This window comes from Hemitrygon akajei, chromosome 7 (genome assembly GCF_048418815.1).
Source record: "Hemitrygon akajei chromosome 7, sHemAka1.3, whole genome shotgun sequence".
NCBI classification, from domain to species: Eukaryota; Metazoa; Chordata; class Chondrichthyes; order Myliobatiformes; family Dasyatidae; genus Hemitrygon; species Hemitrygon akajei.
Genome location: NC_133130.1, coordinates 110433884 through 110456645, shown reverse-complemented (window position 1 = coordinate 110456645; position 22762 = coordinate 110433884). Strand labels below are relative to the sequence as shown.

The following is a 22762-nucleotide window of genomic DNA, read 5'->3' as shown; positions in this document are numbered from 1 at the left end:
TTTATTAGCTGACAAAACAGTTTAATAAATTCTGCAAATGGACAGTATTTATTTAGAACCAAATGGAATAGTACAGTAATTTACATTGTAGAGTCTGTGATCAATAGGAGCCAATTATACGATGACCCAATTCATCTGTACAAATAAAATTTAATTACATTCTAGTTCCTTATTTAAATACAAATTAAAATATACACGTGGGTGAGGATTTTCTTTCTGAATGATGCCCTCAATCCAATGGAGCACAGTCAGGCCTTTATGATGCCTTCCAAAAAATCTTTCTCCAGTACTTCCTCAATGTCTTGTCTAGCTTTGTTCCAGTATGTTTTCTGGCTCTCAGTTTTAATGTCTTTGTGTGAAAATGAGTTAGAGTATGGGACCGGGCTCTCTGAGTAGCCAGTAGGTCTGCCTGTGATTTTGTTGGAGAAGAAGTGGCTGAGCACATTGAAGAAAGGTAGCAGCTGCTCGATGCTGCGAATGGAGTAAACAGTCAGCAGCAGGTGGCCTGGTGCCCAGGGTAGACTCCTTCCCAAATTGTCATCCTCGGGATTCTTCTGAAATGAGCAACAGAATTTTACAATGAATTGGACACTAGTTAGAGCACAACATGACCATCTGTAACATACTACACTTTCCATAGGTCAAAAATTGCCTTTAATTACTCAAATCAGTGCTTTACACAATTCTCCCTCAAACCCTTCAACCTTGCCTCTTTACAACCCCTATTTTTCACGTATGTAACCCTTTGTCATCCCCTGGGTCAAAATATTTTCTCCAACACATCCTCAAAAGAACACCTCCCTGTTTGAACTTGTCTCCCCTGCCTGGCATTCCCCTGTTGTGGAGTGTCTGCAACCACAATTGCTTTTATGGCAGTGTGGTTCCCAGGGTCCTGCTGGCAGAGAGCTAGGCTTGAAACTGTACCTCATGTTGTCAAAGGCCTTGCATGCCTGATGTCAGACATTTAGAAACAGGTGAAAAATAATATCAAGAAATTATTTAACAGAGTCAGCTTCTGTAAATTAATTAAAAATAATAATTAGAATACAATTGTTTTAGTGAAGACACTACCCCATTTAAATGAATAAGAGCATGCTGGATGCAACAGCTTCGGTGACCAAAGTATGTCCAGCCCCTCAACTCAGCTCAGTTAGGTTACACACTAGACAGTGGAAGCCCAGAATGTGCTGAAAATTCAGTCTAAAATCCAACAAACTCTGTCAAAAGGATCTAAAAGATGGATATATAAATAGTTATCCTCTTTCCAAAGTTCCCGAGATTCCAGAATGGTCCCAGCAAACAACACTGTTGAAGAAGGGAGGGATTAAAATGAACCAGACACCAGTATCAGATGTTGGGAAGTGATCACGCAACATTGATATTAGGTGGAGTCAAAGTTTTTGACATTTTTTTGAAAGGGAAATTGTATTTGACATTATTAGATTTAGAGTCATAGAACATGACAGCAAAGACATAGGCCCTTCAGCCCATGCCAAACTATTAATCTGCTTCATCCCATCTACCTGCACTCAGACCATAGCCCTCAATACCCCTCCCATCCATGTACTTACCCAAATTTCTGTTAAATGTTGAAATCGAGCTCACATGCAGCTCGTTCCACACTCTCACCACCCTCTGAGTGAAGACGTTCGCCCTCAGGTTCCCCTTAAACATTTCACCCTTCACCCATGTTATAACGTTATATTTGTCAGAAGGTACCCAAAGGTTGGGGGTGTTGTGGATAGTGTGGAGAGCTGTCAGAGGTTACAGCAGGACATCGATACTGGGCTGAGAAGTGGCAGATGGCTTTCAACCCAGATATGTGTGAGGTGGCTCATTTTGGTAGGTCAAATATGGCAGAATATAGCATTAACGGTAAGATTCTTGGCAGTGTGGAGGATCAGAGGGATCTTGAGGTCTGAGTCCATAGGACACAACAGCTGCTGCGCAGGTTGACTCTGGTTAAGAAGGCATACGGTGCATTGGCTTTCATCAATCATGAGATTGAGTTTAAGAGCCAAGAGGTAATGTTTCAGCTATATAGGACCCTGGTCAGACTCCACTTGGAGTACTGTGCTCAGTTCCGGTCACCTCACTACAGGAAGGATGTGGAAACCATAGAAAGGGTGCAGAGGAGATTTACAAAGATGTTGTCTGGATTGGGGAGCATGTCTAAATGAGAATAGGTTGAGTGAACTTGGCTTTTTCTCCTTGGAGCAATGGAGGATGAGAGGTGACCTGATAGAGGTGTATAAGATGATGAGAAGCATTGATCATGTGGATAGTCAGAGGCTTTTTCCCAGGGCTGAAATGGCTATCACGAGAGAGCACAGTTTTAAGGTGCTTGGAAGTAGCTACAGAGGAGATGTAAGGGGTAAGTTTTTTTTTTACACAGAGAGTGGTGAGTGTGTGGAATGGGCTGCCGGTGATGGTGGTGGAGGCAGATACGATAGGGTCTTTTAAGAGACTCCTGGACAGGCAAGTGAAGCTTAGAAAAATAGAAGGCTAGGGGTAACCTTAGTTAATTTCTAAAATAAGTACATGTTCGGCACAGCATTGGGCTGAAGGCCCTTGACTGATCTGAAGTTTTTCTATGTTATACCTGTTGGGTGTAGGAGAATCACTGGATGAGCTGTACTCAGATGTTAAGACATAAGATTTCACCCAAAGACAAGGGTCATAGTACTGAGTGCATTGTGAAAAGACAGGACACAAAATAAACAAGCTATTCACAGGATGACAGGCTATTGGAGTATGACAAGTATCAGTATCTGGGCATCAGCTCTCTTGTATCTCCTCCTTCATCTGAATAACTAAAGTATCTAACTGTGCCGTAGAAAATAAGCTGTGCTCACAGGGCAAAGGTGAATAGGCCAAGTGAGATGGGCAGAGGGTGGCAGATGAACTGCGATCAGGGTAAATATGAGATAGGAAAAACAAACAAACAATCAATCCTTTTTAATGAAGCAAGAAAGGTTCTGCTGGAGGAACTCAGTGGGCCAGGCAGAATTTGTAGAAGTGATGCTTAGGGTCGAGACTCTTCATTTTGGTCCAAATGGAACATCATGAGAAGTCCCAAGCTAGCTCAATTTGTCTGTGTGTGACCCATATCCCTCGAAACCTTTTCCATCCATGTACAGCACTTATCCTAATATCCTTGAAACATTCCTGCCTCTCAGTTCCTCTAGCAGATCATTCCACTTGACTCTCCATCCTCTGTCAACTGCAAGTGTACAGGGCTTGGTGAGATCACAACTGAACTATGGAATTGGGGTAGGGGAGAACAGGTACAAGGAGGAGGGCCACCCATGGGACTTGCGTGCCCATATACCTCAGAGATAAAGGGGATTGAGGATACGCAGACCTCTTGCAATAAAAGTCAACAGACAATGCTTTCAGAACTGGCTTTGTTAGCTCTTGTGACAAGTACAGAAGCCATTAACTTGGAACCGATTTTCTGAACAAACCATTATGACAATCCTTGTTTCTCTAAATTATGTTTCAAGTGTTACATAGAAATTATTGCTTTAATAAACACTAATTGGATCTCTTGAGAGTAGTGCCATGTTTCTGTGCTGCAAGTGTAATGTATTTTGCGAATAGAAGTCTCAGTTACTGAACAGGGCCCATCCAAACCAACCCAAGTAAGTGCTTTCAGCGCGAATGGGGAAGAATACAAGTGCAGAAAAAGAAAGAAAATACCTTAGCTCTTTTCCTCAGCAGTTTGGCCAACCTAACCACGTATGGTTTGAATTCTCGTTGGTGAGTTCCTTGTCTGCGGACCTCCAGCCCAGAATCATCAGATACTTCCGGAATGAAAGCCCAACGATACCTAAACAAAGTCCATTAAATATGTATTTTCAAACATTTTTTCCCCAAGACACACAGAAGACAAAGAGCTCTGAAAATACTGAGTGGTGGTAACACAAGTGCCTGACAGTATTGAGTACTTGCATCACGCAGAGAACGCTGGTTCTACAGCGTAACCCTGTAGTAGGAGAGAACTACTGGCAGCAACATTAATAGTTTGGTGAGAGAAGTCTCAAATTATATGTAGACTCCAACTCTGATTGTCATGATAGAGTTACCCTTCTCATAATAAATCCGTTCATCAACTACTCGTCTGCATATAATTGCTTCAGTGTTCACTGAGGTAGATCAAGGAACTATATCTGTTGAAAACTCACTCAGCAGGTTGAGGCTGCACTACCCGCACATTATGAAGTGTTGCAGTTAGAGGGAACGTGAAGTGCAGGCAGACAATACGGTGCAGGACCACGACCAGGCAGACTGAAGTCAGCAAACAAGGGGACAGTTCAATAGTCCTTCAACAGCAGCACAGAAGCTGTCCTGTGGTTATAGGTGGGGCAGTCATGGGCTGCAGACAATGGAATCTGATAAGAACTGAAGGGTGTGAGTGGTACCAGATAAGGGAGGGATTAAGAGCAGAAAGGATCAATATGGGTCTCTAAAAATGCAAACACAAGGAAATCTGCAGATGCCTGAAATTCAAGCAACACACACAAAACACACAAGTCCCTGCATTCCAGCAGCATCTTATATGGGCCTCTATTGTGGATTGTGAGTGGGAAAGGGGCAGGGAGAGTGAAATTATGGTTGGGAAATGGGGGAGGGAGCTGGAAGCATCAAAGAGACATACTGTAACGATCAATAAAACAATTGTATGGAATCAAATGATCTTGCCTGGTGTCTCAGGGCTGGATATATCTGCACCCATGTCACCCCCTGCCCCTGGCACTCCTTCTCTGCCACCTGTCCCACATATATCTGGAATTTATACAAAATACAAGTCTGTGTGCTTGTAAGGAAGCAATGCTTCGCTGCTTACTTACATCTGAAACTGGGGCAGGCTTTCAGAAGGTAAGGTCAGTGCCAAATCCAAGAATTTGCACGCAGAGAGGTAGAGAGCAAGCCAGCGCTGATTGTTGTAGGAAGTTGAGAAGCCATTGCCGCCCATGTAGGTGGTTTCCAAACCAGACACAGATGGGCCCGCAGTCCTGAAACGTAGAAATGATTGAACATGGTAAATGTCCACACTGTGCCTGGGCTCCCTGTTGCTGGCTGTGGCAGTCAGCAGCCACAGCTCCAACGTTTGGTGGCAACTTGCAGTATCCTAGAGCAATCTTCGTATCATCTGCAAACTTGGCAACAAAGCCATCTATTCCATCATCTAAATCACTGATATACAGCATAAAAAGTGATACCAACACTGACTCCTGCGGAACACCACTAGTCACTGGCAATCAACCAGACAAGGATCTTTTTATTCCCACTCGCTGCCTCCTACCAAACAGCCAATGTTCTAACCATGTTAGTAACTTTCCTGTAATGTGGCACCTTGTCAAAGACCTTCTGAAAACCCAAATATACAACATCCAATGCATCCCCTTTATCGATCCTACTTGTAATCTCCTCAAAGATTCCAACAGGTTTGTCAAGTAAGATTTTCCCTTAAGGAAACCATGCTGACTTTGTCCTATCTCGTCCTGCGTCATCAAGTACTCCATAAACTCATTCTTATCATCCTTAATTGACTCTATCATCTTCCCAGTCACTGAAGTCAGGCTAACTGGTCTATAACCGGGTATTGATAGTAGTTGTTGATCAGCCATGATCTCAGAATGGCGGTGCAGGCTCGAAGGGCCGAGTGGTCTACTTCTGCACCTATTGTCTATTGTCTGGAATTTCCTTTCTGCTGCCTTCCTCCCTTTGAGCGACATTTGCAATTTTCTCATCCTCTGGCACCCTGTCATAGTCCAATGATTTTTGGAAGTTCGTTACGGGGACGGGGGAGGTTCCGGAGGACTGGAAGGTTGCAGATGTTGTTCCCTTATTTAAGAAAGGGAGTAGAGATAGCCCAGGAAATTATAGACCACTGAGTCTTATCTCAGTGGTTGGTAAGTTGATGGAAAAGATCCTGAGAGGCAGGATTTATGAACATTTGGAGAGGCATAATATAATTAGGAATAGTCAGCATGTCTTTGTCAAAGGCAGGTCTTGCCTCACAAGCTTGATTGAATTTTTTTGAGGATGTGACTAAACACATTGATGAAGGTAGAGCAGTAGATGTAGTATATTTGGATTTCAGCAAGGCATTTGATAAGGTACCCCATGCAAGGCTTATTGAGAAAGTATGGAGTCATGGGATCCAAGGGGACCTTGCTTTGTAGATCCAGAATTTGCTTGCCCACAGAAGGCAAAGAGTGGTTGTAGACGGGTCATATTCTGCATGGAGGTTGGTGACCAGTGGTGTGCCTCAGGGATCTGTTCTGGGACCCCTTCTCTTTGTGATTTTTATAAATGACATGGATGAGGAAGTGGAGGGATGGGTTAGTAAATATGCTGATGGCACAAAGGTTGGAGGCGTTGTGGATAGTGTGGAGAGCTGTCAGAGGTTACAGTGGGACATCGGTAGGATGCAAAACTGGGCTGAGAAGTAGCAGATGGAGTTCAACCCTAGATAAGTGTGAAGTGGTTCATTTTGGTAGGCCAAATATAATGGCAAGACTTTTGGCAGTGTGGAGGATCAGAGGGACGTTGGGGTCGGAGTCCATAGGATACTCAAAGCTGCTGCGCAGGTTGACTCTGAGGTTAAGAAGGCATATGTTGTATTTGCCTTCATCAATCGTGGGATTGAGTTTAAGAGTCGAGAGGTAATGTTGCAACTATATAGGACCCTGGTCAGACCCCACTTGGAGTACTGTGCTCAATTGTGGTCACCTCACTGCAAGAAGGATGTGGAAACTATAGAAAGGGTGCAGAGGAGATTTACAAGGATGTTGCCTGGATTGGGGAGCATGCCTTCTGAGAACAAGTGTGAACTCGGCCTTTTCTCCTTGGAGCGGTGGAGGATGAGAGGTGACCTGATAGAGGTGTACAAGGTGATGAGAGGCATTGATTGTGTGGATAGTCAGAGGCTTTTCCCCAGGGCTGAAATGGCTAGCATGAGGGGGCACAGTTTTAAGGTGCTTGGAAGTAGGTATAGAGGTAAGTTGTTTTTTTTTGTTTTTTTTTTACACAGAGAGTGGTGAGTGCGTGGAATGGGCTGCCGGCGACGGTGGTGGAGGCAGATATGATAGGGTCTTTTAAGAGACTCCTGGATAGGTACAGGGTGGTTAGAAAAATAGAGGGCTATGGGGAATTCTAGGTAATTTCTAAAGTAAATACATGTACGACACAGCATTGTGGGCCGAAGGTTTCCTACGTTTCAAAGCTTCTTCCAGCAGGCAGAGCGTAGGTGCTCAGTGAAACGGTCTCCCAATCTATGTCGGGTCTCACCAATATTTCAGAAGGCCACAGCGGGAGCACCGAACACATATATGACCGCAACAGACTCACAGGTGACGTGTCACCTCACCTGGAAGAACTGGTTAGAGCCCTGAATGGTAGTGAGGGAGGAGGTGTAGGGGCAGGTGTAACACTTGTTCCACTTGCAAAGTTGCGTGCCAGGAGGGAGGTCAGTGGGGAGGGACAAGGGAGCGATCCCTGCAGAAAGCAGAAAGTGGGAGGGGGTGGGGATAAGAGGGGGGTGATGTGCTTGGTGGTGGGATCCTTTTGGAGACAGAAGAAGTTCCAAAGAATCATGTGCTGGACACAGAGGCTGGTGGGGACATGAGGAATTCTATCCCTGGCTGGGTGGTGGAAGAATAGGGTAAGAGCAGACATGCGTGAAATGGAAGAGATGCAGTTGAGGACAGCATTGATGGTGGAGGAAGGGAATCCGTTCCTTTGAAAAAGGAGGACATCTCCTTCTTTCCAGAATGAAAGCCTCATCCTGAGAGCAGATGAGGCGGTGATGGAGGAATGGAGAGAAGGGGATGGCGTTTTTACAAGCAACCAGGTGGGAAGACGTATAGTCCAGGTAGCAGTGAAAGTCCGTGGGTTTACAATAGATGTCAGTAGATAAGCTGTCTCCCGAGAAGGAGACAGTGAGATCGAGAAAGGGGAGGGAGGCGTCAGAAATGGTCCAGGTAGATTTGAGGGCATGGTGGAAGTTGGAGGCAAAGTTGATGAAGGCGACGAGTTCTGCATGGTTGCAGGAAGCAGCACCAATGCAGTGTAGGAAAAGTGGGGACAGACACCAGTGCAGGCTTGGAACATAGACTGTTCCATATAGCCGACAAAAAGGCAGGCATAGCTGGGACCCATTCAAGTGCCCATGGCTACATCTTTTGGTGGAAGGAAGTGGGAGGAGTCAAAGGAGAAATTATTAAGAGGGAGCACAAGTTTCACTAGACAGAGGAGAGCGGTGGTGGAGGGGAACTGGTTGGGTCTGGTGTCCAGAAAGAAAGAGAAAGGAGGTACAGAAGCCCGAAGGCACACACCTGATTCTGGAACAGCTTCTTCCCCTCTGCCATCAGATTTCTGAATGGATATTGAACCCTTCAGCACTACCTCACTATATATTTTATTAATTTTTATTTTTGCACTACTTAATTTAGTTGAACTATTATATATATATATATATACACACACACTGACTGTAATTCACATTTTTTCTCTTCTTCTCTATTGACATGTATTGCATTATACTGCTGCCGTAAAGTTAAGAAATTTCACAACATACACTGGTGATATTAAACCTGATTCTGATTTGGGTTGGCATCCTTTTCCCAGTGGGATGAATAGGCAGTCCATTCCCCCAGCAGGGTTTGCCAGACTTTAGAAAACTGCTAAGCAGGAACCAAACAAAAAACTCTGAAAGGCCATGGGAAACTTTTACCTTGAAATGTCTTCATCTGCTGTCAGCTCCTGTTCGATCAGCAGAAATACTTGGACCTTTAGTGAAGGAGGAAAGAAGCAGACAATGGTAAATGTAATCTCATGACCAGTTAAAACAAAACCCGCTGTACCCTTGCACAAAAATTCTCCCTTCATTGAGGAGGAGGACCATGTGGATAGTATGTGCAAAGTAGCAACATCTTTCCCTTGATAAGGCATCCATGGGAAGAGAATATACATCCTTTACTTCAACAGCGTAAGCATTCACTGCTGGAATGCTGATCAATAACAACATTATTTATAATAACAATAACAACAGGCTAGATGCAGGAAGATTGTTTCCGATGTTGGGGAAGTCCAGAATGAGAGGTCACAGTTTAAGGATAAAGGGGAAGCCTTTTAGGACCGAGATGAGGAAAAACTTCTTCACACAGAGAGTGGTGAATCTGTGGAATTCTCTGCCACAGGAAACAGCTGAGGCCGGTTCATTGTCTATATTTAAGAGGGAGTTAGATATGGCCCTTATGGCTAAAGGGATCAGGGGGTATGGAGAGAAAGCAGGTACAGGGTTCTGAGTTGGATGATCAGCCATGATCATACTGAATGGCGGTGCAGGCTCGAAGGGCCGAATGGTCTACTCCTGCACCTATTTTCTATGTTTCTATGGTTTTATGTTGCTATACTTCTACACTATTCTTGGTTGGTGCGACTGTAACAAAACCCAATTTCCCTGGGGATCAATAAATTCTGTCTGTCTGTCTCAGGCCCTCTCAGGATTCTGTCACTCACTTTGCTGCATTCCTCAAGGAACTTGAGAGGAACTGGCCACGGGCAAAACCTTGTTTGGGCAGAAGTGCTTAGCGAATGCATTACATACACAATGATTTTCAGACAATGCAGCAAACTTTCAGGCAGCACCTGTGGAAGGAGAAACTATAACTTTTCAGACTGAAACCTTTATCAAAACATCAACTTTGTTTCTCCCTCCATGGAAGCTGCCTGACCTGTTGAGCATTTGAAACTGTTTCTGTCTTTATTTAGGAAATGCAGTGTCTGCAGTTGCTTTGACTTTCACACAGTGATTTTTCACTGTCTTTCTGAATTATCCCATCCTGCCTAAGGATGGGGTTAATACAAGAGTACAGAACACACAGTTTGCCTCCATCAAAGTAAACTGAGCGGCTGGAATGCATCCTCCAGGAGGAAACTGAGAGGGAGAAAGTGAAGGGAAAGGGAGGCACGGGACTGCATTCACATCATAAGCTTCTGGTTAACTTACCAGTTCTGTGATCATAGTGGGCCACAGGGAAGTGAGGTGGCGTGCCGAGATCCGTAATAACAAGACGCGGAAGAAGAGGAAAACTTGGGCGTGGAGTGTGGGGACTTGCGGCAGACGCAGACTTTCCACCAGCCGTTCTGGAACAGAGCACAGCACAATACCAACATCAACTCACCCCCTGGGAATTTGCCATTTACATCAATGGTCGAAGACAATGCTCAAAATAACAACACAAAGGAGGATTTCTGTACAAAAATTGTGCCAAGTTACTTAATGTTACTCTGAGTAGCAGGAATTAGAGAGGAGGACAGAGGAGAGTACAGGTGAGAAGTGGTCTGCTCAGAGAAGTGGCAAATAGAACTTAATGTGGGGTGAGTCCTGAGATGATACATTTGGTATAACCAGGTGAGGGAATTAACTGCGAGTGGCAGAGGGACAGAGCATTTTAAGACTATAGATTTATACAAAGTAGCCGGACCGGTTCAGAAGGCAGATGGGATGTTTCTCATAAAACTCGAATACAAAAACAAGGATGTAAAGCTGAGGCTTTATAAGGCACTGGTGAGGCCTCACTTGGAGTACTGTAGCAGTTTTGGACCCCTATTCTAAGGAAGGATGTCTGACATTGGAAAGCTTTCAAAGGAGGTTCACAAAAATGATTCCGGGATTGAAAGGCTTATCGTATGAGGAGCATCTGATGGCTCTGGGTTTGTAATCACTGGAACTCAGAAGAATGAGGGGGAATCTCAGTGAAAACTATAGAATGTTGAAAACCTAGGTAGAGTGAACGTGGACAGGATGTTTCCTGTGGTAGGGGATTTTAAGATCAGAGGACACAGCCGCAGAATAGAGGGATCTTCATCTAGAACGGAAATGAGGATTCGTTGCCACAAGCAGCTGTGGAGGCTAAGCTGAGTACAGTTAAGGTGGACATTGATAGATTTTTGATAAGTCAGGGTGTGAAAGGTTATGGGGAGAAGGCAGGAGAATGGGGTTGAGAGGGAAATGGATTAGCCATGATCAAATGGTGGAGCACTCAATGAGCCAAATGGCCTAATTCTGTTCTAATAGCGTATGAGCTTTATTAGCTGAGACAAGGGATAAAAGAGCAGCAAGGTCATGTTGGAACAATACACAAGTTGGATCACAGTGTGAGCCACCACGCTACAGGATGGATGTGATTGCAGGGGAAAGGGTGCTGAGCAGATTCACCAAGATGTTGCCAGCGCTGAAACATTTTAGCTCTGAGGAAACACTGGATAACGTGGGATAGTTTCTTTGGAATACAGGAAGCTGAAGGAAGATTTAGTGTACAGAATTGAGAGGTGTGGATAGATGAATAGGAAGAATATATATCCAGTGGCAGCTGGGTCAACAACCGGCAATACAAATTTAATGAATGAGGTGACAAGAGCTTTTTTTCACCAAGTGGGTACCTTGGTCTGAAGCTGTCTGACAGTGTGAGAGAGGCAGAAGCCACCATGCTGAACCAGTACCTGGGTGTGTACTTGAAGAGGTGTGACCACTGACCCAGTAGTGTGGTGGGGGGGGGGGGGGGTGGCATTCATATGAAAAGTTATAGTTCAACCAGGAACGGCTGAATGGCCTCCCGCATCACAAACGTTCAATGACGAGTGTAGTTGGGGTTCCGAACAGCTCCACTAAACTGGAGGTGGATGGCAGAGAGTCAGCAGAGGTTAAGGGGATGGTGGTGCAAAATGAGACTGGAGCTGGAAAATGGGACAAGAAGAGCTGTTGATGAGAGGAGCATATTCATCTGTAAATGCAGAAGGCTGCAGCCAGTAGATGCAATGTGCCCTGTTAAAGGATATCTTGCTTTCCTTGATGAAGGAGCTTAGCCCGAAACATTAGTTGTTTATTCCCAACCACATGTGTGTGTGTGTGTGTGTATGTATGTGTCTGTGAGTGTCTGTGAGTGTATGTATGTGTCTGTGAGTGTCCGTGAGAGTGTGTGTGTCTGAGAGAGAGTGAGAGAGACAGAGTGTGAGTGAGTGTCCGTGAGAGTGTGTGAGAGTGAGTGTGTGTGAGTGATTGTGTGTAAGTGAGAGTGTGAGAGTGAGAGAGTGAGTGTGTGAGTGAGAGTGAGTGTGTGGGTGAGTGTCCGTGAGAGAGAGCGAGTGAGAGTGTGTGTGGGTGAGTGTCTGTGAGAGAGAGCGAGAGAGAGCGAGTGAGAGTGTGTGTGTGTGTGTGTGTGTTTTTTTTTCAGTTATTTTCTCCAGTTACCTCACGGCCACTGGTGAGGATTGGTCTCACCTGTTATCCGCTAAAGACCCAGTCAAGTGGGACTGAACCAGCTGGATCTGTGGAGGTACTCCCAAGCCACCCCCGATGATGGACTTTGAAATCCCTGTATCTAAAGGATATGCAGTACTCCTGCTACTTTCAGTGCTTTTTCCAGCTGTTGCTCGACACAGAGCAGCAGAGCTGAGGAAAGGTGCTGGACGGTTATCAGGAGACGGTTTCTTTGTCCATGTTCAACCTGATGCACTGAGACCATGTGTCTGAAGTCCACACTGAGGACTCCCAATCCTTCTGCACTGAATGCCACTGTGTTGGCCCCTGTAGAAGGGCCGTCTTGCTGGTCACTGTTTGCTTCCCAACTGCCCGCTGAATGTACTAACTTTGAGTTAGGCCAGGAGAGGTGGGCAGAGGCTTGAGTGAGATTTAGACCCCAGGATGGATCTGTGCGGCTGAATGCACATTTTCTGTCTCTTGTAATACTTGGTAATGTTTGGATCACAGAGCTGAAAGTTAGTTGGATTATTATGTGTATCAGCAAAATCTTGCAGATTCAGAACATTCAGATTTTTTCAACTTATCGATATGAACAAAGCTGCAAACACAGTTCATTATAGTTATAAACCTTCTTGACTTTGCCAGACTGCCAACATCACCAATACTTGTAACTTCCTCTACTTTCCAAGTGGGCAAGGTACATGACCCCAGACGGACTCTGGACTGATGCTACCAACCTTGTATGTCTGGCAGGTACTTCTGGTATTGGTCCACTTCACTGCTGAAGATGGCGAAGGCAAGTCTCCTCAGCAGCATCGCCCGCTGCTCCAGCTCTGCCTCGCGGCTCGCAAACAGGTTGAGGGAGCTGCTCTGGGCCACTGCCACGCGAGCTGTGGGGATGCAGGAGAAGCCATGAGGACATCGCACAACTCCTACTCACACACAACCTGCCAGGCCACTGAGCCGAAATCCCGAGATCTGCTCCAGTATTCATCAGCCTCTTCAGTAACTCCGACAGGGAGACTGTTTCTGATGACTGGCCTACTTATTGGTAGGAATGAGCTGGAATTTCAGATCTTGTTTCAACAAAATACCAGTATCTCTTCCTCATCTCAGTGGCTGAAACAGAGAGCCACATTAAAAGCACTCGTTCTTTACATTTAGTATTAAATATTGAGAGGAAACAGACAAGAAATTAAATCAAAAATCAGATACCTGGTGAACTATAAACCAGACTTTTTTACTTAGTCAAAGGAAAATGCAAATGCCTAGTGAAGGGCCTGGAAATTTGGGCAGATTCAGCATGTCATGGAAAACACTGACAAACTTCTATAGATGCACAGTGGAGAGTATCCTAACTGGTTGTATCCTGGCCTGATACACCCCCCTCTGCAAATGGATCTTTGACTTCCTCATCAAGAGCCCACAGTTAGTGAGGATCAAAAATACCATCCCCTCCTCACTGATAATCAACTCCAGCACACCTCAAGGATGTGTGCTTAGCCCACTGCTCTACTCTCCGTGTGGCAAGAGAGTACACAGAGTAACAACCACTATTGTTAGCAGAATTTCAGACGGTGACGGGGAAGCATACAGGAGTGAGTTAGATCAGCTGGTTGAGTGGTGTTGAAACTACAACTTGCATCTGTAAGACCTAGGAATTGATTGTGGACTTCAGGATGGGCAAGACTCTGTGGAAGACACTACCAGTATGCCAGAAATTTAATAGAGTCGGGGGGCAGAAGTGAGTGTAGTCACTATTACTACAAAGAAGATGCTTGGGAAGCTGAAGGTAGCTAAGACACCTGGACCACATGAACTACACCCTAAGGTTCTGAAAGAGGTAGCTAAAGATATTGTGGAGGCATTGGTAGTGACCTTCTGGAATAGTTCTGGCGGAATGGAAAATTACAAATGTCACTCCACTCTTTGAGAAGGGAGTGAAACAAATGACAGTAGAGTATAGTTAACCTTACTTCAGTGGTTGGCAAAATGTTACAGTTGATTATTAATGATGAGGTCTTGGGTGCTTGGAAATACATGTTTGCTTCTGTATTAATCTGCACTGCCACTTTAATGACCAGTATTCATAAGGCACAAGGGCAGTGTTAGGCCATTGGTCCATTTAGTCTTCTCTGCCATTCCATCATGGTTAATTTATTATCCCTCTCAACACCATTCTCCTGCCTTTTTCCCATAACCTTTAACTCAGCCTCCACAGCTGCCTATGGCAAAGAAATTCCTTCTCATCTCTGTTTGAAATGGGCGTCCCTCTATTCTGAAGCTGTGCCCTCTGGTCCTAGACTTTCACACTGTAGGAAACATCCTCTCCACACCCACTCTATCTGTGCCCTCTGGTCCTAGACTCTCCCTCCCCACAGGAAACATCCTCTCCACATCCACTCTATCTGTGTCCTCTGGTCCTAGACTCTCCCTCCCCACAGGAAACATCCTCTCCACATCCACTCTATCTGTGCCCTTTGGTCCTAGACTCTCCCTCCCCACAGGAAACATCCTCTCCACATCCACTCTATCTGTGCCCTCTGGTCCTGGACTCCCCCACTATAGGAAACATCCTCTCCACATCCACTCTATCTGTGCCCTCTGGTCCTAGACTTTCGCACTGTAGGAAACATCCTCTCCACATCCACTCCCTCTAGACCTTTCAATAATTGATAGATTTCAATGAGATCCCCACCCCACCCTCCTTCATTCTTCTAAACACCAAGAAATTATGAATCCAGTGCCATCAAATGCTTCTCACAGATTAACCCTTTCATTCCTGGAATCATTCTCATGAACCTCCTCTGGACACTCTCCAATGCGACGACATCTTTTCTTAGCTAAGGGGCCCAAAATTGCACACAACACTCCAAGTGCAGTCTCATGTCTTATAAAGCCTCAGCATTACATTCTTGCTAGATCCAAGATCCCTGTTTCTTTTCTCCCTTTTAGCCTTGTATAAATCAGCCATTACGTGGATTTCTTATTCCTCCTACCAAAATGACAATATCTATGTTTCAAGTCTATTTTTGTCTTTGATGTAATCTTTTTCAGGGTTAACTACGGCTTACAATTTGTAGATTTTGGTATTTTCTTTCCAGGTCCAGAGAGTAGATTGTTCCTTTACAGAACACAGTTCTGCCAGTCTGAGCAGCAACCTTTTAATCCATAGCCTGTGACTTCTATTTGCTATCTATTCCACCAGACACTTTCATGTCCCAGACTTAGTCATGAATCTTATACAATATGTAGGCATTTACTGAAGGCCTTTGTAAAACCAAATATAGTTAGATTACTGCAACGCTCTTATTTTTATCCCCGTTAGTTCTTCAATAATTCAATGCAGTTAGCCACGGATGATCTCACCCTTCTAAATCCATGATTAACAACAATGCCTGCTGTAGTTTCATTCTTTACCATTCTTAATGTTACTTTTCTTCTCAGTGTATTTCTCTCTGGTTTTATTCATTGCCATTCTTTGTTTTTTCAGTACCATCTTTTGGGGGGGGGGGGGTGAAAAAGGGTGTACTCAGGCCCCTTCATAGATCCGGTCAGGCAATTATTAACCAGAAATAAGGAAACAGCAGAGTCTATCTTTGAACAAATCCTTTGCCTCTGTCTCCATGGTATGTGAAGCATGCAAATACTAAGGGGGCTTGCCATATTTAAGTTTGACATAAGGAGACAATTCTTGCCCTTGGGGAAGCATACATTTTTGTAATTCTCTGTCCTGGAAAGCTACATTGGAGGAAGCATTGATTCTACAAAGCCAAGGCAGAGAGAATTTTGTTCGACCTGGGGAATAGCTGGGCAGTTCTCTTTTTTGTATTTGCACAGCTCGCTGTCTCTTGCACTTTGTGTGTCCGCCCTATTGGGTGTGTCTTTCACTGACTATATTGTGCTTCTTGGATTTACTGAGTATGCCTGCAAGAAAACGAATCTCAGGGTTGCACATGGTGACATAAGTGTACTTTGATAACAAATTTACTTTGCATGTTGAGACAGCAAGACCAGACCCTACTGAATGAAGGACCAGGCTCGAAGGACCAGGCTCGAAGGACCCATATGGCTTCTACCACAGGGAAGGAAAGAAATACCATCAAAAAATTAGGAGGAGAAACTTTTCTCTTGATATTTATGTGTTCATGTGATAATCTCTTTCTAAATTCCTTGAAATTGTAAGTTGGTGCTTACAATTCAAACTTACTAATTGTAAGTTTGTAGTTTCTCTTTGTGATCCAGCTTACTTTATTCCTCAACTTTTATGTGCTTTATAGAATTGCTTCGCTTTAGCAGAGGTTTTCATTCCATAGTGGCGTGTCTATAGAGCTCCCATGTCTAATGTGATTATTCCCTCTTGTAAAGGGAGTGCACAGACTTCACAAACAGATTTGAGCAAACAAGGATTAAACACACAGAAAATGTGGCAAACATTGAGCCGTTTGGGCAGCATTTGTGGCAAGAGGAACACTGTTAATATTTCAGGTCAGGCTCCCTTCATCATTCTGACTATTTTCAGCATTTCTGCTTTTATTTCAGAGTTCCAGCATCTGCAGATCTATAGATTCTGGATTTCGTTTTGGGCAAATAAGGGTCAAGGTAAGGCAAAAAGGAGAAAATAAAACTTGGTTTTATCTGAAGCTACAACTCCATGTCGCATCCTTTCATTAAAAATGTTTAAATGCTACTGTTTTTCTTCACTAAAATGACACTTTCAATTTAACAATATGGAAGGAGGGACCATATCTGCGACGGTCACTCGGCTCTGCACTGATCTGAGCCAGGGGCCTGCTCCTGAGTCTGCTGCAGTGATGCCTGGCTTCGTCTCCGTGGACTCACTTCCTTAAACTTCATTTCTGAATGTTACTTGCTTACTTTTATGGTCTGCGTAATTTGTTTTTTTTCTCTGCACACTGGGTGTTTGACATTCTTTTATAATGAGTTCGACTGGGTTTCTTTGTTTAACGGCTGACTGTAAGGAGACGAATCTCAAGGTTGCATAAAGTATACATACAGTCGTCCCTCCTTATCCGCGGGGGATTGGCTCCGAGAGCCCCCCCCCCCCCCCCCACCGCGGATACCAAAAAACACCAATGCTCAAGTCCCTTATTTAACCTGTCTCAGTGCGGTGGTCTTGAGGACCCAGCGCAGCTCTGAATCCACAGCGTTTCTGTTCACGAAAATAATCACCATTGAAAATAAAGTGGAAGTAATAAAGCGATCGGAAAGAGGTGAAACACCACCAGTCACTGGAAAAGCATTAGGCTACAGTCGGTCAACAATCGGAACAATTTTAATGGAGCATGCAAAAGGCCCTGCCCCGATGAAAGCTACAATTATTACTAAGCAACGCAGTGGTTTAATTATTGAAATACATATTTCTGAAGTGTTTTATATGCATAGAAAGGTAAAATATATACTAAGAAAAATATTTGACTACCTGACGCTAAATAATACCGGATGTACCTGTTCCGACTTCAAATCCGACTTAAAGACGGACTCAGGAACGGAAATCATTCATAACCCGGGGAATGCCTGTACTTTTAAGTCATTTCTAGATTACTTATAATACCCAATACAATGTAAATACTATGTAAATAGCTGTTATACTGTATTGTTTAGGGAATAATGACAAGAAAAAAATAGTCTGTACATGCTCAAACAACGAGTGCTGGAAAGAGAACTTCCGGGTTTTCCTGATCCGCGGTTGGTTGAATCCTCGCATACGGAATCTACGGATAAGGAGGGCCGACTGTACTTTGAAATTTAGTTATAAATAAATGTATGTTGTCCAAAATTCTTAAGTCTTTTATTAAAAAAAAGTCTATACATTTTGACCATTAAAGATATCAGGTTGCACCTACTGCAGGAATGAACTAACAACAATTCTGCATGTTGGCTGTACCTGCAAAACATTTCACACAGAGAAGTGTGACACACAGAAAGCTGTGAAGCGAAGACTAACAGGTGTGCAAAGCAGGCAGAATTGAAGAAGCACGATGAGTGAATCAGTCCATACTTACTCATGAGATCTCTGAATGTGGTTTTGTCATGAGTCATCAGGTGATCTATGATGGCTCTCCAACTGCAGTGTAAAACACAAAATCCATTAAACCCACTGTGGAAGAGTTCATTCAAGTGTGACATCACTTAATCAGATTATAAATAGATTGAAAATATTTTAACCGATTTAATAAATGCACACGAGGTACACTCTTGTACCTAATAAAGCAGCTACTGAGTGTATGTTCATGGTCTTCTGCCGCTGTAGCTCATCTACCTCAAGGTTTGATGCGTTGTGCATTCAAACATGTTCTTCTGTAACATGCCGCTAATTGAGATACTGTTGCCTTTCTCAGCTTGAGCCAGTCTGGCCATTCACTTATCTCTCATTAACAAGGCATTTTTGCCCACAGACCTGCTGCTCACTAGATTTTTTTTTGCTTTTTCACACCATTCTTTGTAAACTCTAGTGCGGGGTTTACAAATCTTTTTTATGCCAGGGACCCCCTACCATTAACCGAGCAGTCTATAGACCTCAGGTTAGGAACCCCCGCTCTAGACTGTGTGTGAAAATCCTAGATCAACAGTTTCTGAAATACTCAAACCACCCAGTTTGGCATTAACAATCATTCCATGGTCAAAGTCACTTAGATCACATTTCTTCCCCATTCTGATGCTTTTATGCATTGAGTTGCTGCCACAATTGGCTGATCAGACATATTCATTAACAGCTTTTGTAGAGATATACCTAATAAAATGGCCAGCATTCAACCAGAGGTCTCTTCTTCCTCTTCCCTAGGGTTTCTGTAGTAAATCCAAATTTGGAACCTGCATATTTAGCTTATGTTTCCTGTTTTTGAATGCAAAAATTCTAAATTCACACCTTCAATATTTGAACCTGAGAAAAGACTTGGTCATTTCTTTTAAATGGAGAACCCTTTTTAGTTAACTTTCCCATTTGCTAATGGTTTAAGGAAGGGATTGAATCTATTTAGGTTGTGAAAGCTATTCCCCATGTCAAGTTATTTCCTGTTTGAAAACCATTAATAAAGAACATTAAATATGCAAGGTTCCAGAGAAATATGTATACAGTTGTTTAACATTATGGAATAATGACACATTATTCCAAAAGACACATATGTTCGAATGCTGTTCATAGACTTCAGCTCAGCATTCAACACAATCATTCCTCAGCACCTGATTGGAAAGCTGAAACTGCTGGGTCTGAACACCTCCCTCTGCAACTGGATCCTAGACCTCCTGACTGGGAGACCTCAGTCAGCCCGAATTGGGAGCAGTATCGCTAACACCATCACACTGAGCACAGGGGCCTCACAGGGCTGTATGCTCAATCCATTGCTGTTCACTCTGCTGACCCATGACTGTGCTGCAACACACAGCTCAAGTCACATAATTAAGTTCGCCGATGACACAACCGTGGTGGGTCTCATCAGCAAAAACGACGAGTCAGCATACAGAGAGAAGGTGCAGCGGCTAACGGACTGGTGCAGAGCTAACAACCTGTCTCTGAATGTGAGCAAAACAAAAGAGATAGTTGTTGACTTCAGGAGAGCACGGAGTGACCACTCCCCGCTGAACATTGACGGCTCCTTGGTAGAGATTGTTAAAAGCACCAAATTTCTTGGTGTTCAACTGGTGGAGAATCTCACCTTGTCCCTCAACACCAGTTCCATAGCCAAGAAAGTCCAGCAAAGGCTGAGGAAAGTCCATCTCCCAGCCCCCACCCTCACCACGTTCTACAGGGGATGCATTGAGAGCATCCTGAGCAGCTGCATCACTGCCTGGTTCGGGAATTGCACTGTCTCGGATTGCAAAACCCTGCAGCGGATAGTGAGGTCAGCTGAAAAGATCATTGGGGTCTCTCTTCCTGCCATTACAGACATTTACACAACACGCTGCATCCGCAAAGCTAACAGTATTGTGAAGGACCCCTCATACAAACTCTTCTCCCTCCTGCCATCTGGCAAAAGGTACCAAAGTATTCGGGCTCTCACGACCAGACTGTGCAACAGTTTCTTCCCCCAAGCCATCAGACTCCTCAATACCCAGAGTCCAGACTGACATCTACATCATTTATTATTATATTGTCATTTGTCCTCTACTCTGCCTATTGTCTTGTTTATTAATTTCTGTACTGCCCTGCACTGTTTTGTGCACTTTATGTAGTCCTGTGTAGGTCTGTAGTCTAGTGTAGTTTTTTATCTTGTTTTATGTAGTCTAGTGTAGCCTTGTGCTGTCTAGTGTAGTTTTGTGTTGTTTCATGTAGCACCAGGGTTCTGGAGGAACTTTGTTTCGTTTTTACTGTGTACTGTACTAGCAGTTTATGGTCGAAATGACAATAAACTTGATTTGACTTGACTTGACTAATGACCACTTTCTGGTTAATCATCAGACAAGTTCACGGCCTCTGTTGCTCAACTTTACATGGCCATTAACATCATAACTTCAATGTGATACATCTCCTGTATCAGATCTTCTAGGGATCTCATCTCAAAGGCCACATTCTCCCTACAGAAAGATGTCCGCCTCTTTCCTGATCTCAGTTATAAAACTTGCTCTTGTGGCTTCTAGCAGACATGATATGGAGTTTATTACCCATTTAGTTAAAGCCAGATTATTAAATGATGTTTAAATTGTTCCATGGAATTAATGTGTTAATTACTTTCACTGGCTTGAAAGTCCACACTTTAACTGGTTAAACTTGCATTAATTTTACTGATGATTAGAATAATTGTGGTTGTTGGTATCAATGGTTTTCACTGTTGATATGGCAAATGGAGTGAGAAACCGTTCTTCCGGACACATTGAAAGCAAACAGCACATGCAACTTACTGACTAACACAGGATGCATCCATCTGGAAGAAGTTGGGGTCCATAAGAAGATCAAATGCTTCCTTTTTCCAAGACCGCCTGGTATACTGATAGCCACTGAGGCTGCTGACAAGCTGAACGCAGGCTCTGTAACTTGGGGCGTTGTGGGCACTGGAAGGGAAGCGTATATATTTCAGATCCCGAGGAAAGCTCCCGAACGGTTCACTCCAAATAAATGCAAAAATCTCCATCAAAGACAGATACAGAAAGTAAGGAAGCTATCCTTTCCTTGTTCCTCTCCTTATTTCTTGCCAGATCCTTCTCTTATCCTCTTTGTGCCCTCCTAATTTCTCTCTTAAGTGCATTCTACACCTCTTATAGTCATAACACAATTCACTAGTTCCCAATTGCTTACCTAGAGTGCATACCTCCCTCTTTTTCTTACCCACAGCCTGAAAATCTCTCATCAGTCAAGCCTTATCCTTCACCCTGAACCGTGGCCATTACACTTTTAAAAATCACACACTTGGTAACTGCTCCTTTATCTGCTAGGAATTGCACCCATCAACCCCTGCAGGATCCTGCCCAAATTAGCTCTGCCCCAGACCCCGTAACCTTTGAACCAATCATGCCCTTCTCCAAAACTATTTTAAAATTAATAAAATTATGGTTACTGTACCCAAAGTGCTTACTGGCACACTTGCCCTACCTCATTCACCAGGGACTCTCGTAGGTCACAATACACATTGTTGAAGGACAGTTTCTTGGACACATTTCACAAATTCCACTCCACCCAAGCCTTTTTCATTCTGATTGGCCCAGTAAGTTAAAATTCCCTATGAATACTACTCTATTATATTTACAATCAGCTGCAATCTCTGTACATACCTGCTCGTCAAATTCCAGCTGACTATTAGGGGGTCTATAATACAATACAATCAGAGTGACTACCCCCCCCCCCTTGTTTCTCAGTTCTAACCATGTGGCCTCGTTGGATGATCTCCCAAGATCATCTCCTCTAAGGACTGTTGTTATGTTTTCTTTCACCAAGGCAATTCCTAGTCTCTTACTTGCACCTCTCTTGTAAGATACAGATACGAAACAGGCATGGCATTGAGACTGCCAGTGCTGCCCTTCCCTCAGGCATGCTATCCCAGGCCCTTGAGTCAAACCACGTCCTGAATTCATCCGTCTTACCAGTCAAGCCTTTTGCATGGACATAAATACAGTTTAAACCATTCGCCTTTCCTTTCTCTTTACTGCACTTCTGTCTAATCTGACAACTAAATTTGCTCTCATTAGCTACAGTATAATTTCAATTTGCCATTGACCACTCTGCCACTCTAGCTTAAACCCTCCTGAGTACCACTAGCAAATCTCCCAGCCATGATATTGGTCCCCCTAATCCAGGTACAACCCATCTCTCGCACAGAGTAGAGCTTTCCAGACAGAGCGTGGTGAATATATAGAGTGAGCTGCCAGAGGAGATAGTAAAGGCAGACAAAATTAGAATGTTCAGAAGGCATTGGGGCGGATTCAGTACTGTGCAAAAGTCTTATATATATATATAGCTCAGGAGCCCAAGACTTCCGCACAGTACCGTATATTGGTTAGGATAGGAAGGTGGTTCAGAAACAGAAATAAGAA

At 43.9% G+C, this 22762-nt stretch overlaps 1 protein-coding gene across 6 annotated transcripts in view; it reads right to left on the bottom strand.

Annotated features, from left to right (window-relative positions):
- Positions 1-22762, bottom strand: part of dop1a (DOP1 leucine zipper like protein A) — a 182781-nt gene continuing 160019 nt past the window's right edge. For 5 of the 6 annotated variants that reach the window (XM_073051710.1, XM_073051714.1, XM_073051713.1 and 2 more), the window contains 8 exons: positions 21137-21286; positions 18304-18365; positions 13015-13167; positions 10022-10158; positions 8744-8799; positions 4854-5018; positions 3703-3832; positions 1-554 (listed from right to left, as the gene is read on the bottom strand). In XM_073051710.1, coding sequence (XP_072907811.1) covers positions 249-554; positions 3703-3832; positions 4854-5018; positions 8744-8799; positions 10022-10158; positions 13015-13167; positions 18304-18365; positions 21137-21286 — 1159 coding nt within the window. In that variant the 3' untranslated portion in view covers positions 1-248. The remainder of the gene's footprint in view (positions 555-3702; positions 3833-4853; positions 5019-8743; positions 8800-10021; positions 10159-13014; positions 13168-18303; positions 18366-21136; positions 21287-22762) is intronic. The other variant, XM_073051712.1, reaches the window with a different exon arrangement.